General features: G+C 34.4%; 1 protein-coding gene across 9 annotated transcripts in view; it reads left to right on the top strand.

Moving 5' to 3' along the window:
• The window catches only part of MECOM (MDS1 and EVI1 complex locus), a 541,277-nt gene extending 523,354 nt beyond the window's left edge, over positions 1 to 17,923 (top strand). For all 9 annotated transcript variants that reach the window (XM_039337462.1, XM_039337445.1, XM_039337453.1 and 6 more), the window contains 7 exons: positions 3,175 to 3,341; positions 6,071 to 6,148; positions 8,301 to 8,470; positions 9,615 to 9,744; positions 13,564 to 13,800; positions 14,644 to 14,830; positions 16,168 to 17,923. In XM_039337462.1, coding sequence (XP_039193396.1) covers positions 3,175 to 3,341; positions 6,071 to 6,148; positions 8,301 to 8,470; positions 9,615 to 9,744; positions 13,564 to 13,800; positions 14,644 to 14,830; positions 16,168 to 16,290 — 1,092 coding nt within the window. In that variant the 3' untranslated portion in view covers positions 16,291 to 17,923. The remainder of the gene's footprint in view (positions 1 to 3,174; positions 3,342 to 6,070; positions 6,149 to 8,300; positions 8,471 to 9,614; positions 9,745 to 13,563; positions 13,801 to 14,643; positions 14,831 to 16,167) is intronic.
• Positions 17,924 to 18,358: the final 435 nt, after the last annotated feature.

Genomic DNA, 18,358 nt, shown 5'->3' with positions numbered 1-18,358 from the left:
CCTGTTTTATCTTCCACCACGATGGAGACCATCATTTTCCATAATATCTTTTATGCTGGACTGCTGTAGGATAGTTGCTATAAGTGGCTGCATTGTTTGTTAGATATTATATATATTTAACTTAGCTGGCTATTCTGCTTTAAGTTGCATATTTTTTTATTTTCGACATGCATTGATTTGTGAATCTCAAATAATACAACATATTAGATTGAAATTTATAAATAAACAGAAATTGGAAGAGTTAGGAATGGCTATATAATTTATATCAGAAGCAGAGTAAGGGATGTTGGGATCAGAGCAGTCACTGAAAGTTAATTTTCTGTTGACCCATGCGACACACTGTACAAATAATTAAATTTAAATTAATTTGTGTTAAAAAAAATGTAGAGCATCGCATAGATCAGAATGAAGTCTTATAAATTCATAAAACCACTATAAAATTGGTTGATTAAATCATTGCAGGAAGAAAACGACTTAGCCTATTGTTACTGGAAACTGTAGGAAGAAAAACATCTGTCTAGGCCTAAGCCTAAGCTGGAAGTCCTCCACTTATAACCTTAATTGATATCAGAATTTCTATTGCTAAGCAAGTGAGTTCTTAGAAAAGTTGTTAAGTGAAACACATGGTCATTAAGTGAATTTGGCTTCCCCCATTGGTTTTGCTTGGAAGCAAAGAGGAAAGGCACAAATGGCTATTATATAATCCTCTGAATGGTTTAACCATCATAAATACATGCTGGTTGCTAAGCATCTAAATTTTGATCAGGGGATGCTGCAACATTCATAATTGCGAAGACTGGTCCTAAGTAATGTTTTCAGTGTCATTGTAACTTTGAATGGTTGCTAAACCATTAGTCAAGGATTAGTTGTATAAGTAATTGTACAGGAGCTGATTCAAATATATATATATTATTATTTATCTCTCATCCACCTAGTTGCATGTCCTCTTCCAACCGGACGGTTTCCTACTCCAAGTGCCATCACTAATTAGCCAAAAGCATTTACCCTTCTGCAGTTCCTGACAAAATTATTATCCGCAGCTCCTGACAAAATTATTATCTCACTAAAAATTAGAAGGGTTTAAATGCAGTGAGAAATGTAACTGCAATTGATTCTGGAGAGAAAAATAGGAATGAGTGAAAAAAATGCTATGAGGATGCAAAACTCTGTGGGCCAATAATGAGCATGCTCTATTAAGATGGCATTACCACCTATCCCAACTTACCATCATCGTTAGATATCTTGGCCCTACGATCAGTACCCGTCAAAACCCTTCATTTTGACAAATGCCCTGTCCACTTGCATCTTTGGAGAATGTTTTAGCAGCTGAGTGATTATGAATCAAACCCCAGAGCTTTGAGCCCTCACTGCTTCCCTCTCCTTTCCCATTTGTCTCCTGACAAGTAAATGTATCTTGACTTTCCTCTGAGAATTTTTTTTCCTTTTGCATGATGTTTGATGAAAGACGTTTGGTAAATTGGCAGTGGTACCCTGTACATTGCAATTTGTACTCGGTGTTGGAAATCTGAGCATGAAATGAGAAGATAGGCTACAGGCAAAAGAGAGGGGGGGGGGGGAACATTAGTGCTAGGAAATATGAATAACCATCCAACAAAGCAACCCAGTGTTTATTTTGGAGAAAAAAGAGCAGCACCATCCAAATTATCCTAATCGCTTTGTACTGTATCTTATTTTGAACCTATAAGCCAGGCAACCCGTTTTCCATATAACTTTCTGTCAATGTTAAGTAACATTGTGAATGCAGCGTAAGAGAAAAGCAAATCAGACTTGCAAGCAGCCATTTTTATTTTCTCATTGCAACCCATAGTTTTGTGAATGTAGCCTTCTCTGAGGCCAATTCAACAATCCTTTAGAGTAAAGAGTGTGATTTTACAGCTTCATTGCAGTTGAATAATGTTTTGGTGAACAGCAGCGATTTAAAAAAAACACATAAGAAAATGTTATGGCTATTTAACACGAATCGTGAAGTTGAATCATGACATGCATTAATTCCTAACTTAATGGAATGCTACTTTATGTAGAATTGTTTCCAGCAGTGTGAAGTTTTTTTTTTCACCACATTATGCTGTGGGGCATAATTGTGCCTTTTAACATTCCATTAGGGATGAACACATCTGGTAGCACTTGATATTTCCTTCTTCTTTCTTATTGGTCAGTCTGGGTTCTCCTCTGCAGTTTTCTTTTTAGGGAGGTTTACTAAGAAGTAAGTTGCACTGCATTTAATGAAACTTATTCATTTTATTTAATGAAACTTATTCTGATCCATTTAGTTGTATCAGATCTGGTACTCCCTGTATCAGTATCAGAGTAAAGAAACATGCATGAAAGAAATACAAGATTACTTGTTGTCATTGAAATAGAAATCTTAACTTTCTTCTGGCAAGAAAATCCGGTGGCTAATTTTCAACAGATCTAAGTAATATGATCTAAAAAAAAATGAAGCCTCTGGAGTATAGGTAGTCCTTGACTTATGACCATAATTGTGGCCAGAATTCACATTTCTAAGCCAGATTCTTGTTAAATCTTGTTAATCGCACCTGATTTTATTAACTTTTTTGCCACAATTGTTAAATAAATCACTTCGGTTGTTAATAGCAATAGCACTTAGACTTACATACCACTTCACTGTGCTTTACAGCTCTAAGTGGTTTACAGAATTAGCCTATTGCCCCCAGGAATCTGGGTCCTCATTTTATTGATCTTGGAAGGATGGAAGGCTGAGTCAACCTTCAGCTTGTCAGGATTGAACTGCCGGCAGTCGGCAGAATTAGCCTGCAATACTGCATTCTAACCACTGCACCACCACAGCTCGGTAAAGTGAATCATGTAGTCATTAAGTGAATCCAGATTCCTCCCATTGACTTGCTTGTCGGAAGCTGGCTGGGAGGTAAAAAATGGTGACTTTATGGCCTTGCAATGCTGCATCTGCTGAAAATACATATCAATTGCCCACTGCCTAAATTTTCATCACGTGACCATGGGGATGCCCTGAAGGTCTTAAGTGTGAGGACCAGTCACTTTTTTTCAGAGAGGTTTTAACTTCAGTCACTAAACAAATGCTTGTAAGTCGAGGACTACCTGCAATCTTTAACCTTCCTGTATTATGTTGGATGTCTAAGAATTTGGACTCACCATATGTTCTCCATTTTACAGATGTCCGCCATAGAAAACATGGCCGAAAAGCTGGAAAACTTCAGCAGCCTGAAACCAGATGCAGGTGACCTCATTCAGTCTGTTCCTTCCATGTTCAACTTCAGAGCCCCCCCCAATACCTTGCCTGAGAATCTTCTGCGCAAGGGGAAGGAACGTTACACCTGCAGGTAATCTCTACTTCCTAATTTCCCCAACATTTTCTCCCCTAATGTCTCCTTTCCCTTGCAAGCAGCAGTCTACTTCAGAAATTACTTAATACTAGATGATTCATAGGGATGAGGGTCGGTTGCTGGCATTTTAAAAGGGTTCTTTCTTCAGCAAGAATATGGGCGCAGGGCTTGATTTTGTGTTTGTTTGCAATTATAGGAGGAATTTTGTCCTACGTTACCGTGAGCTTGATAAATGAGGCCAAAACATTTCATACATAAGCGGGTTCCAAAATTTCCTCGTCACCTTTATATTAATGTGTGATCTTTTCCCTCATCATATTTTTTTTTCCTGATCATGAATTGCAAGACTGTTTTCCTCTTGGTTTTTTTTTTCCTCCTTTGATAATGCAAGAAGGAAAAGTTCATAAGATCTGTGAATGATTAGGAGATGTGAGAAAAAAAACAAAGTTGTCACTGCAAATCTTTAACTCAAATCCACATACATCTTCTTAAAGAAATCAATGGAAGTTTTGTCTCAGAGTTGGATCAAGCACACAGATATCTGCAGTCTCATAGGCCCTAAGTGGAAAACTATTTGCTAACTTAAAAAGGATTCTTTTTCCTGACCTCTAAATTTCATGAGTTTCACAGCTCATTATAGTGCAAATTTTAATTTCAAAATTGGTCAGAATTTAAGGAATAAATAATCCAGTAATGCTTTTGACAAGTTACCAAGTTTCCACTCACCCTGTCTGGAACAATTTTAAGAGTTTGGATATTTTTTAATAGATGGAAACATCTGTATATAACCATTAAATATACCATTTTTCAAAAAAAGAACAATGAATGTTACATGTATACTTTTTTTTAGAGATGTGCCACTGTTGCAGAGAGAGAGAAAGATTTTACATGTCTGAAATGATTTACTTTTATAATTTGGCCCCATGAAATGTGTTTGTTTGTTTCTTAAATGTATATGGCTTCTCATCTCACCCAGAGTGTCTCAGCCAGCACTGGATTTAGCCTATTCAACATTATGGTTCTTAGTTTGTATGGAATAATGAAAGCGAAGTTAACAGAAAACATTTTTATGAGAATCATGTATTCATAAATGAAATATAATTAAAGAGTTGGCAACTGGATTAAGGTCACTGCTGTGGTAGCAGTGAAAAGGACATTACATTTCTGATTTCATTAAAATAAGTATAAAGACAGTGAAGTCATTTAAGTTGTCAGAAATATGATTGCCATTCTCATATTTGACAGATTTATATAAATCCATCTGCAACGTCCATGAATTCACTGTTGTATCCTAATTTTGCATTTTATTTATCCTGCACTGGTCAACCTTTGCCAAATGCTGATCTCTCCCCAGATAAGTTTATCTTTGAGTATGTATGGAATATATGGATACTTTAAGGCAGACATGTCAAACTCGCGACGTCATCTGACATCGCGTGACATATTGGAACTTTTTCCCCATTGCCTGCAATGGGGTGGGCGCGGTTTCCTCGTGAGGTGTCCGGCCCATGGGCTGGCAGTTTGACACCCCTGCTTTAAAGGAACAATGGATAAACTAATTTTTGGATAAGTCAAACTCAGTTTGTGGGAGTGTATTTTGTTAACTATAGTTCTCAGCTTATCTGGAAATATATACAGTTTATGCTTCCTCTCTGGTATGAAAAATGTTACGGAAAAGGAAGTAATTGTTATTTTGTTTCCTTCTGTATGACTCTTAATGGAAATCTAGAAAAGTTTCCAGAAATCAGGATAAAATTCTCAGAGATCTTGCATATTAATCTACCAATACTTAACTAGTTTGCCTAGTGTACACTCACACACATACACCTTTCATTGTGGTGATTATGGGACTCAGACCAAGAAGACCAAATCTATAGCTTAGAATGGATGACATATAACAATTGTATCCCAAAATACACATTATCCAATAAAAGTAAAGGTAAATGATAGCTTGTGGGCAGCAAGTAGAAGGAGGAATTAAATGATGACAGGAATGAGTGTCTGAAGGTTATCTGAGGCAATGGAGATAGGGCACAACATGACATTATCTTGTCCATTTCACATTGTGTACAGCTGATGTTTACTATGCAAGAAAACCTCTAAGTCACAACTCATGTCACTTTTTGTGGCATCAGCTTTTTCATGTATTCATAAGAAAGACAATGGATTTGGCAATATGGCATTACCCCAGATTAGCTTTGCCTGGTCAAAAAGTGAAATTCACTTTCTTTAGTATTTCATTTTCATAAATATTAGGTGTTTTTTTAAAATAATATGCTACTGCTGTTAGAAAGTTCTACTTCTATTATTTTTATTTTTTAAAGTCTGCATAGCAGATTCCTAAATATGCCAGCTTGTTTCATAGTATATCTTTAGAGAATCTTAAAAGACCAAGTCTCAAAAATATAATGATACTTCAATAAGAACACATTGAATATAACAAACAAAATAAGGTATCTTTCCATCAGTCCCTTAATATATATATATATATATCTTTTAATAAAGTGACTATTAAATTGAACACTTGTTTCTCAAATATTGTGCACAGATACTTTAGTAAATTCAATCCGTAACTTTTTAAAATATAATTTATTTATCATATCTGTTTTCAGAAATATTAAAATATCGTAGAAATGTTTCTGTTCAAGATTGGTTTGAAATGATAGCTAAACCAGCAATTTCTTTACATAACGTAAAATAAATTATTAACTACTTTCCAATAATAGATACTGTGGCAAGATTTTTCCAAGATCTGCAAATCTAACTCGTCATCTGAGGACACACACTGGAGAACAGCCATACAGGTACAAGATAAATGAATTGGTGTATATCTGACAGGTGTGGGGACAGAAATAATCACGTGTCTTTTATTTGTGAAAAATTATCAGTATTCTACATTAGAGTTGCTTCTTCACAGCCTTTGACCACTAAAACTCACTACCAATCAAGTAGTAAATCAAGTTTTATTTACTTATTTTAAATCAAAGTTTTGGAATGTGCTCCATTAAGTATAATTTGCAATATATTGTAATTAATATGTACAGAAGTAGATTCCAGGGTATTCATCAAAATTTTATGGAATATTAGTAAGTCTCATCAAACAGTAGGATCGCCAACAAGCTTTCCAAAAATGGTTCCTATTGTTGTTTATTGTGTAGCATCACACCTTTCTCTTTTAAACTACTTTTCTGCTGGTAAATTCTATCATTGGGCTTAACCAGGAGACCTCATGGAAATAAGACACGTGGATACTATTCATCTATTGAAATAGGGAAAAAATCATTTTAATTGTACTGAAATTCTACTTCATGACATGAATGGGAAGGAACTTACCCCAGTCCTAAGAGAACAAAATATATTGGTATATGTTTTGCCTTACAAAGAAAGGAGAAAAAGCAGATTGGTTGATTTTCCTTAGTCCTGAATTTGAGAAGTCATCTTTCATGTAATTCATGTTTTAAATAATGTTTTAAAATCTGTTATGCGCTTCTACTGCCTAACAGCCAGAAACAATTAGCCATGTAATGCATCATTTCTTCCCTCAATAATTGACTTAATGCATAAAGTAACAGAGATGTTTTGAAGTACAGGAAAAATAGACGATTGGAGAAGCGAGAGGATGATGTTGATGTAGACCATTGGCTAAGTGCCAGCTAAACAATTTGGAATAGTTATAGTATGTCTTAGTAATGGCTTAAAGAGCAATGCAGTAAAGGCTTGGGGGAATTTAAAATCACTACAGAATATGAAAATTGATGCCTCTAGTACCCAAGAGATAGACTAAACTACTCATTTTGGCAAGATATTAAAGATTTGGATTGTTTATTTCTGCATTTGGGGAGATAATTGTATTTCCTCCAGGATTAGACATTGAAAAAAGCTAATTCTTCATGGGAGATTTTTTTTCATACAGTATAACATTGAATGGGGAGAAGAGTGTCATGTGTCCTTTATTCAAGTCTTAGAAATTTCAGGTTTTCTTCTCAACGTGTTTAACTTTATCATATTGACAATGGCATGAAACAAAAATCTTATCTTTCTTTGTACATTCAAAGTCTTTGTGCCATACTTTTTATTATTCTGTAAGTTATACATTTTTAAAGCTGAAACACTATGTTTCTTCATTTAAGTTAAACTGAAAAACATTTTTATGCACTTTCTGCACATGTGTATATGTGTTTAAAAGGGAGGAGTTGAAGAGACATTATTTGCATAAAGTTATTGGAAATATTTCCAGCAAAGCTTCATGAGATGTGGGATCTGGGTATAATATCCCACAAATTGATTACAGGCCAATTTGGGAACAGCAGAACATTAAAAAATGAATGGGTATGAAAAAAGGATTTTTCTCTCTCTTTTTCAAAACTTTGTTTTGTGTCATCCAATAAAGCCTTTCCTGTAGAACAACAACAACAAACAGCTCTTCACCACACAAAATTAGCCATCTATCTATTAACTTGAATGGCTTTAAAAAAAAGGGATTGGATAAATTCATAGGAGATAGATCCCTCAAGGTCCATTAGTCTTGAAGACTCAATAACTGCCTTTGCTATGGTCAGGCATCTTGTATATGTGAGCACTGCAGGGACATCTGGCTGGCCACTTGAGAAAGAAAATGCTTTCATAAGATAGGTCTTTGCTTGATCTAGCTGGGCTGTTACTTGTATTGGTATGAAAGAAGAGAAGTACATTTGTCCAGCATTGCCCTTTCTGAAGGGAGTAGGTTCCAGCGGGATAAAATATTCAAACTATTTGGTGTTCAGGTGCTATTACTGCATTCATAAGACCTACTTCAACCCAAGGCTTACAGAATAAAGCAAAATGATGAATTACCATGTCAAGGAATTGAAAATTGTGGGGATCTGGAAATAACATATTTTGAAAGCTTCTGTTTTTATATCAATAGAGTATTGCTGGATTATAATGTATCCTTCCATATTTGATATTTATTTTCAGATGCAAATACTGTGACAGGTCTTTCAGCATATCATCTAATCTGCAGAGGCATGTTCGGAATATCCACAACAAGGAGAAACCCTTTAAATGTCATTTATGTGATAGGTGCTTTGGCCAACAAACCAACTTAGACAGACATCTCAAAAAACATGAAAATGGTAACATGTCTGGTATGTAACTAACTTCCCTTTTAATACCAAACTTCTTACTGAAGATCATGATTACAAAGAGATTGCCAGTAGCATTTTAATGATGTTGGAACCCACTCATTCCATCTCAAGAAAACTGCAATAATTTTCAGTTTTTTAAAAATAATCTGGAAAAAGAATTCCACCCTCCTACTGTTACATAGTCAATATAAAAATGTTAAATCTTTAGATTTTCACTATAAAGTTAAAATAAGGTTAGTAGATTAGAAAATTCCTCCCTCATGTTTACATATTGGTTACATATTGGTTCCTTTGTATCTAGTTCTTGGTTAATTTTAATGTAATTTTTTTAACACTTAATGTTGAATATTTTAATGTTTTTACAGTTCTTATTGTTTTATGTTATATTTTTATATTGTTATAAGCCACCCAGAGTTGCTTAACAGTGATATGGTGGCAGATAAATTTAATAAATAAATAAAAACAAAAAAAGGTAAAACCTGAGATTGAATTTATACGTGGCACTCAAAAGCTTTGGGTACAGCTCCAAAACCTAGCCTAGAATTTCTTCCTAGTAAGAACTAATAGCCTGATAATATTTTTTTTCTACTTACCAACTATGTAGATTGTTATGCGCAAGAATAAGTACCACTGTGTAGATGTCTTCAAAACAATCAAGTCATTTGTGTATTATTAAATAGGCATGGAACTTTTTTTAGAGGAAGGAATTTGAACACAAATGTCAGATACATGTATCAAGTGTTCACAGTTATAAGTATACACTTAGTGATGTCTAAAAACTTCAATGAAATTTAGGTATTATGCTGTTAGTATGTGAGCTGTCCCTAACAGGATTTGACAGTCAAACAAGGACTAATATATGTATGTTAAAGATGTTATCATCCATTTTATGGATCCCAGAATTCTTCCAAAGTGAATGGGGCTAAAGAACTTTTTCTCCTGCGTGTTGGATGGGTGGGTTTTTTTTTTTTTTAGGATTAAGAAATAAAACATGCATGTCAACCCATAAAACTTCCAGATTTGCTGGCACTGCTAACTCTTGAAGAACAACCCTTAACCTGTCATTCAAGCTTATAAAAATTATGCATCTTTCTTCTCCTCAAAAATAATTTTTTATCCATATATATTTGCTTTTTTTGTAAAGGTACTGCTACATCGTCACCTCACTCTGAACTTGAAAGCACAGGGGCTATCTTAGATGATAAAGAAGATTCATACTTTACAGAAATTCGGAATTTTATTGGGAATAGCAATCACAATAATTCTGAGGAAAGGTAAGATGTCCTTTTTCTATTGCTGGACTCAATCAATGACAGTCTTTTTCTGTCTGTGTCTTTCAGCTCATTTTTTAAAACAATTGGGCAAAACTAAGATTCACATTAAAGATGCTGGAATACCAGACATAGTTTCATTGGGCTGATTATACAAACTTTATAAATAGAATGTGCCTATTAAATATAAGCCATACATTATTGTTCTTTCGTTATAAACTTGAACTCTCAAAACTAACTTTGTGTTATTCAAAACATTTCATCAACCTTTCTTTTACAGTTATAAAAATGTAGAACAAATTAATTTAAACTTTTTGTTCTTTTGTTGTATTTTCTATGTAGCCAAAGCAATATATTCTGATGTGACATTGCTAATATACAACTTGAATGTAAGTTTGGATCTGCTTGATGGTTATCAAAGTAAAATGCAGTGATATTAGCAAAACAAAACTGTTAAATTCCAAATCAGAATCTAGTATTCTGGCAAGAAGTGTCCAAATATATCAACAACTTTCAGCTGTTTAATTTTCAAACTAGCTTAATATGAGAGAAGATTAAAGTTTTCCCCCCAAATCAGAATTGGGACTAAAATCAATAATGTCTTTGCAATATTTGTCTGTTTAGTGGGCTTCCATGCATATTGCTAAGCTCAGGGGTCTTTAATCTCAGCCCTTTTATGATTCATGGACTTCTACTCCCAGAATTCCTCAGCCAGCATGCTTGGCTGAGGAATTCTGGGAGTTGAAGTCCATGAGTCATAAAAGGGCTGAGATTGAAGACCCCTGGCTTAGCCTTTCTGAAATTTCTATCAGGTTTTCAGTTTTGCACATCGGATCCAGGAATTAGAAATTGTTTTGGCTTGTATATAAAGCAGAGAGATATTTTTGTAATGTGTAGAGTGGACCACAAAATTGCCCTACAAAATCTCATCAACTGCAGATCTTATGAAATAATAGGCTAAAATACTCTAGTTCTCTTTTAAAAAATGGAGAAATTTTCTTCTCCTTGTTTCTCTTGATATGGCAGACTCTGTTCACAGCCAGTATTTCTTACAATACTTACCTCAGAATCTCTAGAAACATGGCTGCAGAAGACAATACATCTTTAATAAGGTGCTTGATTACCTAGAAAAACAGAAAATTAGAACAGCCTCATGAAATATGATTATCAAGTTGAACTGTTGGTGGCTACCATGTTCTGAGAACAGAGTTGGAAGGGACCTTGTAGGTCATCTAGTCCAACCCCCCGCTCAAGAAGGCGACCATATACCATTTCTGACAAGTGGCTATCCAGTCTCTTCTTGAAAGCCTTCAGTGACAGAGGCTTTTACTGAAGGCAACACATCAGTAATGAATAATTATTTCACACAAATGAGAATATATATCCCAGTTCTCCCCAGTAGTAACCTTTCTAAAGAATGTATCAATGTATTAATTCCTTACCTCATTATAAAACAATCTAGGAGGCTTTTCACCATACTTACTTTAGATTTGTAACCACATGATCACAATGCAAGCAGAGTACTTTAAATCAAATTGTAGTCTTTCATACAGGTATATATTCAGAGAAGTGTAACTGAGATTATGAGGATATGGTCTTGACTTCCCAAATAGCTTTTGGGATTTTTTTAGAAATTCTGTGAAATTTGTACATTTTAAAGGGACAGAAGAAAAACTTTAACTATGTTTGATTAACTATATTTGGTTAAATGTAATTGGTATCATATTTCATAGTTCAGTTTTGTCTTGGCACCAGCCTTATCTTTGCTCTGATCTTGTTTATTTTTTAGAGTGATACACAGCTAATCCTTAGGTGATCAGATGTGACCCTTGGCTACTAAAGTTTTTGATCTAATTGTTTAAATTTTTATAAAAATATTTATCTTTAATAAATGAGTGTGACTATACAGAATCTGTATATAGTTTTCACTGCAGAAGTAGCTACTGCATGCTATCAATCCCATTTCATGTTTCTTAATTATTTTTATTCTGGGATCAAAACTAATAGGCCTATATTGATGAAGACTACTCTTTCTACATTACATGCATACTGAAATTTTGTTCTCACATCATGGCCATGTTTTAGTAAGTTTCACATCTGGTTTCAACATATCATTATTTTGGAAGATTCTACAAGAAGAAAACAGTGGATCTTTCAATGTTTTCTTTTAAAATGTATCATTTTTAGATTATATTCAAAAGATATTTCATTCTTGGGGAATTAGGGCATATAAAAATGTAATTAGTAAATCTGGCTTTTTTTAATCATATGGTTTTTATTAGTTTGTTTTAAATCCATGTACTTTTCACAACAAATAGTCTCCAACTGTTGAAATTTGCTGTCTGGCAATGCCTGATTTATGACTCATAATTCTTATGATTACCCAAAACATACTAAGCAGGCCACTTTGATAAATCATGCCAAGAATATTCTCTATTATCAAGATGAGCAGTTCTTGCTGATCTTTCCATCATGATTTCTATGTGCTTTGTAGCTTCTGTATTATTACTGGTTATTGGTTAATTTCTGACTATTTTTTTCTATGCTATAAATTAAGGAACAGCCATGAAGATAAAAAATTTCTAAAAGTTTCTAAACTTAATTGTGGGCAGGGCTACATGATTTTGACAATAATGAGATAACTTCTTATGTGATTTCATTCTCTTTTGCCAGATAGATTAGTTATAGTGAAAACCAAATACAGTTACAGGAGAAGTAACATTCTTTTTACATTTCAAAATAAGAATTTGGTTCTAGGGAATAGGTTGGGTAGGCCTGAAGACATCCGATTGACTGTTTATTTACATATTTAAGTTAAAATGAAGTAAGGCTAATCAGACTTTATCTCTGAGGAAAACAACAGAGAATGATTCATACAACTAAATAATTAAATTCTTACGGTGTAATATTAAACAATGTCAACAATTCATGTGATTATTTCTCCAATCCATTTTGTATTATAATGTGCTTAAGATGATGGATAGATTTTATTTTAACATCAAAATATTTAAAATATACTTCACTGTCCCAACACAATGGACATTGCTAATTTCTGCATGGCAAGGTTTTACATTAGAAGTCCTTCATACAAATATAAATGAGATTATAGTAGTAATATTGCCATTAGTGAAAAAAATAAAATTTGACTATTCTTCTAAAGTAATTCACTTTTGTGGCCCTCTACAATGCTGACATTGTTCCTGCTATTTCAGGTGGAAAGCAAATAGAAGACCAAAATTAGGGATATCATAGTTAAAATCAAGGATATTCCCACCCAAATCTCAGTTTCTCCCACTAATTTAATTTCAGCCCTTCACAAAAATGTCTGCTCTTCCTTGAAGACATTAAAGCACTGATAATTCATAGCTATTTCATGGCTCACCAAATATAACATAATTATATTCTTTAGATTATATTATTTTTCAGCAATGTGCATAAATTGTTTTGAACATCTTTCTGTGAGAAACAATGCAGTATCAGACAGGTGATGAAATGAATAATTTCTCCCTTAAGTTAGTGTTGAATGTGATAGAAATTCTAATTTGAAGGATATAGTAATCTAAAAAATAGTCTATTAATCTAATATAATCTAATATAAATCTAATCTAATTTTCCTCAATGTTAATTTCACAATTGTCAATTCAGATATGAATTAAATTTCAAAGAAATGCTGTCACCTTAATGAATGAGGTGGAATAGTGTGGATTTTAATTGCAGCAGACTTATTGCTTCTGCAAAACAATTGTAGAAAACAAAGATTTTATATTTAAAAACTCCCTATAGTTCATTTTGTATTGACTGTTCATTCTTATTTTTTGAAAGAATGAATGGAAGTCACTTTAAGGATGAAAAGACCCCAGTAGTAAGCCAGAATTCAGACCTGTTGGAAGACGAAGAAGCAGAAGATGAAGTAATGATGGATGAGGAAGATGAAGAAAGTGAAATAACAGGGAAATCAGTTAAAGAACTTGCAACAAGCAGCATATGTGAAGATCCCACAGAGGGTGACATTGAAGAAGCAAATGCATTGGAAATAAATTGCAAATCTTCTCCTGACAGGTAGGTACTTCTCTTGATGATAGAGTCAAACATGGCAGCAGCAGGGTGGGGGATGGATGGGATCCAGAAGTACCTAGAAAGTACCTGGGTATTATTGCATGTAGGTTCAGTTTCTTCAGTGACTAATCATTCTTGTGCCATGTAACATTATGAAGTGCTGAGATATGCATCAGTATGCTGTATATACAGTATTTTACCAATAAAAGAGAATATTAGTTCAGGGTTGAACTGTGGGTTCCTTGGTGCACTGATGTTACTTAGTTGGGTAATGAAACCTCTGCAAGAAAACAACCAAGAGAGCACCAAAGAACCTACAATGCAACATTCTTTTCTTATTATTCCCTGTCTTTCAAATTTTGTCCAAAAGGTAGCCTGTAATATATGGCAATATATAAAAAAGTCATTCTCAATCAGTGAATCAAGTCACAGTGGAAAATTAACTAGAAAAGGGCATATAAGGATTTTCATTCATGGAAATCTAAAGAAACAGTTTTTTAAAATACATTTTTAATATTAACGGGTCTTAGTCTTGAGTAGACAAACACTGACTTGCGTTGTTAACTATGAACCTATTTGAGGATGACTAATTATTTTATCAATTTGCACAAAGGCTTAGAATACAGATCCTGTACTGTATATAACAAAAGAATGTTGCAAGAAGTGAGTGTGTTCCAGAGAAAAGTACTTATATTTAATTTTATTGAAATCAATGATATGTTTAAACCTATGATGAATACAATCATTGACTTTTGCCTAGAATACTATTAGTATGAGGAAGAATCAGACAAAATGTTTCAAAGTATACATATTTTTATATATTTCATCTTAATGTCTTTTTTATAGGTATAAAGAAGATGAGTTTAATAAAACTGGACTTTCTGCTTTGGACCATATAAGGCACTTCACTGATAGTCTCAAAGTGAGGAAATTAGAAGAAAACCAGTTCAATGAAACTGAATTGGCAGCATTCACCACCTCCCATTTGCCAGAAGACTTAAAACAGCCATTGCATCGCAAGTCCAAATCCCAGGTAAACATCCTTTGGGAAATGCAAAAGATGAACAACTAAGGAAATGCAATTAGCAGCCTAATCCAGATGAAATCAAAACATACAGACTGAGAATAAGGACTGTATGATAATAAACAGCCAAGTATTTTATCCGTCTCCAAAGTCAACTGCTTAGGGACGCTTGTGGGAATAAAGGGTTCTCTTTCCTTGGTCCTCTCTCCTGCAGTAAAAAAATATATCCCCAGTTTGGCATCAGCATTAATTCTGATGTTTGCTAAACCATACAATGTGAAAACATTTTAGTCATAGGCTTTAAACTGTCCTATTGTAATACTTAATTGTTACTTCCAGGAAGTAAATTGAGACTTTGTTCCTATTCCATGAACTGAAATGGTTAGATACTCAGCATTGCCATTCCAAGAAGTTAGATTCAGTATTCGTTTCACCTTTATCCAGTGGTGGGATTCAAATACCTGAACAACCGGTCCGATTATATGATGCAGGCCTGGGCCTCCAATGCCTAGAACAGACTTCTGGAAGTGGCATCAACGCACTTCCGGTGGGCTGTTCTAGGCCTGAGGGACATCTGAGGCCTAGACTGGACTTCCAGAAGCCAGCTGGTTCTCCAAATTCAGGTAAATTTAACTACGGGTTCTCCCGAACCAGTGCAAACCTGTTGAATCCCACCACTTTATGTATCTTACAACTAGCAAATTTAATAATGTGTAGCGCTTGCAGTTTTTCTGTCCCAAAACTTCCTTCAGTAGGTCTTAATAAGAAAATGATGTGTGATACATAAGCAAGACCCTTTCCCAAATAGTCATAAAGCATGATCATAAAAGCTAATTGCTAACCCCAAGCTCCTTCTTGAGCCACTTTGCACATCTTCTTCAATCAGCTAGATATCTCAGTCACACAACAATCCCAAAATTAGAAGGGTCTTTTCTTCAGTCAATTTCAATGTCCTGCCAACAGCTGTTAATGAAAGAAAATACCCAAAAAATCCCCTTCAAATAGAGATTGTGTCAATGCAGTGGAGGAATAATTGAACTGATTATTCTGTACTGTTCTCTCAATACTCACCAAGAATTATTATTTCCATTTTTTTCTAAATATCCTAATTATTCCAATTTGTTTTATCTAAAGCTGTAATTGTCATATCAAGCTGATCTTATTTCATTGACCACAGCCAAGTACTGTGGTACCATAGTGTTAACAGTGACTCTTGTGTTTTATTTGCTAGTCTATGACAGAATAAAAGATTGATTTGAATTAAGTTGCTATTAATGAGAAAATTGTGGAACTACACACTATTATTATTAATTTTTAAAATTGTTTTCTCATTTCTATTGACCTAGGCTTACGCTATGATGCTTTCACTCTCCGACAAGGACTCTCTACACTCTTCATCCAACATGTGGCACAGTATGGCTAGAGCTGCTGCGGAATCTGGTGCCATCCAATCCATTAGTCACGTATGACATTGTCAGTCGTTAACTGGATTGGGACTAAGTCCGAACTAGCAACAAGGCTCTTTGCTAGAAGACTAATGACTAAAAAGACTGCAGAGCAGAATGCCTTAGAAATCTGACAGGTCACGTTTAAAGTCAGGTGACCTTAAACTCAATGATTTAAAAGAAGAAGAAGAAAAAAAACTATTTATTCTCAATATTTTGTTTTGCACAGTGAAGGCAGCTGCTGACATTTTGAGGATCAATGTGACATTCAGAAAAGATGGATCAAATAGACCTTGATAGAAAATATGTGTCTTCCACTCCACCTGTTTGGGGAGGGACTTAGGGGTTAAGATTCTATTGCTACATATTCATGAGCACTTCACTCAACTACAAAAATTGTTTCATTCATTGGGGGGAAGGGATTGTTCTGTTTTCTTATAGAGCAGTCGGAGGCGGGCTTTTCTCTACAGTCCACCTCGTTTTTGCTTCATGCATTTCAAGCCACAAAGGAAGACAAAGCCTTTGTACGCCTGCCAGTAACCTAGAACTTAGTGGCAATATATTTTCCTCTCTTTAATTTTGCCTTCTGAATTACACTATAAAAATGAATTGAATATAGAGAATCACAGGAGATAACAATGTAAGACATCTATGTATATTGTAAAAAAACCACAAATCTGGATATTCAGTAATCCTAGAAAGTGAATCTTTCAGCATCTTACTTACGAGGGACCATGGTCATCAAACATACCACTATAATTCAATGAATGCTTCCCTATTATTGTAAAGGCATTTTTAATTTTAGACAATCACGTCATTGCGTGTTTTCCCATTGTTCATGTTTATTTTTTGCTTTTGATTATTTCTTCTCCCTCCCCCCCCTCCTCTTCTTTTTTTGATGTTGCTTGTACCATGTATTTATTTGTTAGCAAACAATTGTTTGTGGATTAAGTAGAAAAGCACTCTTGCTAAATGTAGCACTGTTGATGTGAAATGAATAGCACTGGTCTGGTTTTTCACCCAAAACCCCTCACTATCATTTTTCTGGGCACCATGAACTTCAAAAGAAAAAAGGGAGGCAAACTGATCTGCATATATCAGCGTGCAAACTGTCTTTCAAAAAAAAAAAGTCTTACATTCCTCTTTTACTATATTTTTTTCCATTTTACTGAAATTAATGAATAGAGGCAATTTAGAGATTTTTTTTTTGTAATAAAGCAAAATGATTCAAATGTATAAAACATTCTAATTTTTTTTTCTTCATGAAAGCATGATTCTTCTGGTAAAGAAAAAGAAAATTGTACCCAATATTTTATGCTGGTTGTCTGCGAGCTATGTGATGTTATGTTCATGTTAATCCTATTTGTAAAATGAAGTGTTCCAAACTTATGTTTAAAAAAGGAAAAAAACCCAATAAATAAATGATTAACTGTATTCTGTTATTTTCGGGACAGGGGTGGGGTGGGGGCTGTATTTTGCCTTTTTGGTAAGGGGCCAGATTTTACTTTTCTTTTGTTTATTATCTCATTTTGAAATAACCAGCAAGTCAAGGTACTTTCCTTAAATGCTTTGTATAATGTAACTGTTATGCATTTCAGTACATTATTATGGGAGGATCAAATTTTAAAAAATAAAAATAAAGGATTATTGAAATGAGGGCATTGTTTTCATGGCCTTCTTTTTCCTCTATAGAATGGTGTATCTATTGAGCTTGGACCTATCAATAATATTTTTTCTTGGATATGTCCTTAGTTAGCCATAAAAAAACTTCACATTTATCAACTCCAAAGCCATCAGTTAGATGAACCTGTACAAGGTGTGGCAGCACTTGGGGGCAGAGTTAAAAGAGGGTTCCACCTAGAATCCCTACATAGCCACAAGTGAGTTAAGTCCAACCTCTCTTGAATTCCATTGATCCTTATCTAATTCCAAGTGCTAACTGTTGATGAATGAAAGCAAATAGACGTGTCCCAGGATAATATTGTAGGATCCAATCTGGGTCAGTCACCGGGACCAGAGGTTTAATCTTCCGAGCTTTCAGATTAATGCAGAAGCTCAGTATTTGGGAAACTTCTCTCTACCGGAATATGTA

Source organism: Crotalus tigris, unplaced genomic scaffold, assembly GCF_016545835.1.
Source record: "Crotalus tigris isolate CLP2741 ecotype Arizona unplaced genomic scaffold, ASM1654583v1 scf7180000017549.6302385, whole genome shotgun sequence".
Classification (NCBI taxonomy): domain Eukaryota; kingdom Metazoa; phylum Chordata; class Lepidosauria; order Squamata; family Viperidae; genus Crotalus; species Crotalus tigris.
The sequence above is the reverse complement of the archived record's forward strand: the minus strand, read 5'-3'. Positions and strand labels throughout refer to the sequence as shown.